The sequence below is a fragment of the Balaenoptera musculus genome, chromosome 1, assembly GCF_009873245.2.
Source record: "Balaenoptera musculus isolate JJ_BM4_2016_0621 chromosome 1, mBalMus1.pri.v3, whole genome shotgun sequence".
NCBI lineage: Eukaryota > Metazoa > Chordata > Mammalia > Artiodactyla > Balaenopteridae > Balaenoptera > Balaenoptera musculus.
Genome location: NC_045785.1, coordinates 178,641,214 through 178,643,421, shown reverse-complemented (window position 1 = coordinate 178,643,421; position 2,208 = coordinate 178,641,214). Strand labels below are relative to the sequence as shown.

Genomic DNA, 2,208 nt, shown 5'->3' with positions numbered 1-2,208 from the left:
AGTAATTTTAATTCGTTGAAGTTCATTAAGGTTTGTTTAGTGACCTAGAATATGATCTAGCTTGGTAGACAAGGGCATTGCTAAATCACGTGGGTCAAGTCTTCCTTGTGTGTTACAGTTTTATGATGTGGAGGATATTTAGAATCCGGGTATTCTGCCTCTAAATGCCAGTAGTTTATAACAATTATTTTGCAACCAAGTTTTCCTCAGAAATTTTTAGATGCCTGTTGGGGGCAGCAATGCTTCCTATTGAAAATAACTAATTTAAAGAATCATGGGTTGAATTCTTCTCTCACCTCTGTGTGTCAGCTTGGATTTTTCTCCCTCTTTCTTAGCTCTGTAGTTCTTCCAGGCTACTTTGTAGCAATTTGATTCTAAAGCATCACCTTCCACTGGAACCCAAAGGTCTGGAGGAGCTTCAAGTTCCCAATGGATTCATCTGAGGTTAACCCAACCTGGAGCCTGGAGTCTCCTCAAATGTCCATCGATGAAAATTCCCAGGCAATTCCAGTTGCCTCTCAAACTATGTCTGAAGTGTTAATAAAGAACCTCAGTAACTTGACGCTCAACCCTAGTATCAAATTGCCCTTCATTCTACCAGAATGTCTACCTCAACCGACTGGGTGGTTACTTGGTGAAAACATACCCTGTAGGAGAGGGGTGACGACCATGTTAACTGATCGGAGAGATAAGATGGAGCGGCTGATTCAGTCTATTAAAAAGCGCTACTGCAAAGGAGTTTCTCGATCTGACTCTCAAAGAGAGCCATTGCAGAACGACGTTGAGACTCCCTCAAGAGTGCAAAGAGTTAGATGCAGCTGTCGTTTTTGCCGGTCTCATAGAGATCCTTCTGAGGATAATTATGAGAATTATTACACCAATAAGTATTACAGTAATTATGACATGGAGTCGGATGAGCCATAAACCTCATTCTTGTACCATTTTTTCTTACTGGTAATTTTAGGATCATTATGAAGCAGCTTGGGAAAGATTGTGTACCAATATTTTGATAACCTATATTATAAGTTCTGTGATGTCTTTTTTTCTTGCATCTCTTTTCTACCTTAATACAGTAACTTATAAGGAATCTACGTAGCTTGCATTTAATGACTTGAATATACTTTAGTTCCACTTTGTGAAACAAATTAACTTGTGTGGAAGGAATGTGAAGAAAACATTGAGTGGCTTGGCCACAGCATTGTTAGAACAGCATGTTGAATTGTAATAAAAATTTTTGATGTCCTGTTTCAAAAAAAAAGAAAGAAACATGAATATTACAATTATTTCATAAATTAGGTATTTTAGATTTACTTGTTCTCAATCCTATTTAAACCATCATAAAATGTGATAATTATTAATTCATTTTACTTTAGTCAAATGTTAAAAATGTAAAATTCAGGATAAAATTACTTAGTAAATTGGTGCTTTAATGTAGTGTTCTGTCTCTGTGAACATGTGTGTGTATGTATGTGTGTGTGTGTACACTAGTATATGTTAATCATTGTCCATATTGGATACTTTGTTTTTTTCTTTCATTGTATTCATCTATATTTGCAGAATTAATAACATCTGCACAAAAATTGCAAAGAAATTCCTTCCTCATATTTATAACTTTTATTGTGATGAAATTGATGTGGATCCCTTAAAGGAAATAATTACTTCTTAGTTTTTATCCAAGGGAATATGGCCTGAGCAAGTGTCTCTTGATTGGTGGTGGTGGACGAAGTGTGAGCCTTTTGAAAATCACTTAATAATGATAGCTTTTGAGGTAGCAATTTCGACCACCTGCACTGGACCATCTGGACCTATCATTATTTCTGCTCTGTGAAGTAGGTTATTATGGTTCACACAAACACATTTCTGTTTTTTCATAACTAGAACAGTTCACCTGGGACAAAAAATAGGAGAAATCTACTGTACAAAAATCCTTCATGCAGAGAGGATAACTTGATTAAGTATTATTATTAATGGAATTTAAAATTTTTTCTCTTATTTTTCTGTCCAATAAATTCTGTTCCTATTTCCTTTACTGATGTAGAGAACTGTGATTTGAAAAGTCACAAACAGTTCATCCCTTGGTTGACATAAGTACACCTTCATAGCTTGTTGTATCAACTCTGTACTCATAGAGTTGGTAATAACTATTTGTAACTGATTGATAATAAGTGATAGAGATATTTTTTGGTAACTTTCTTAAATTTAAACTAC

At 35.0% G+C, this 2,208-nt stretch overlaps 1 protein-coding gene across 1 annotated transcript; it reads left to right on the top strand.

The window, feature by feature from the left end:
• The first annotated feature begins 429 nt into the window (after nt 1-429).
• Nucleotides 430-924, top strand: LOC118883557 (developmental pluripotency-associated protein 3-like). The gene has a single exon (XM_036830556.1). It carries the CDS (start codon nt 430-432, stop codon nt 922-924), a length of 495 nt encoding a protein of 164 aa, XP_036686451.1.
• Nucleotides 925-2,208: the final 1,284 nt, after the last annotated feature.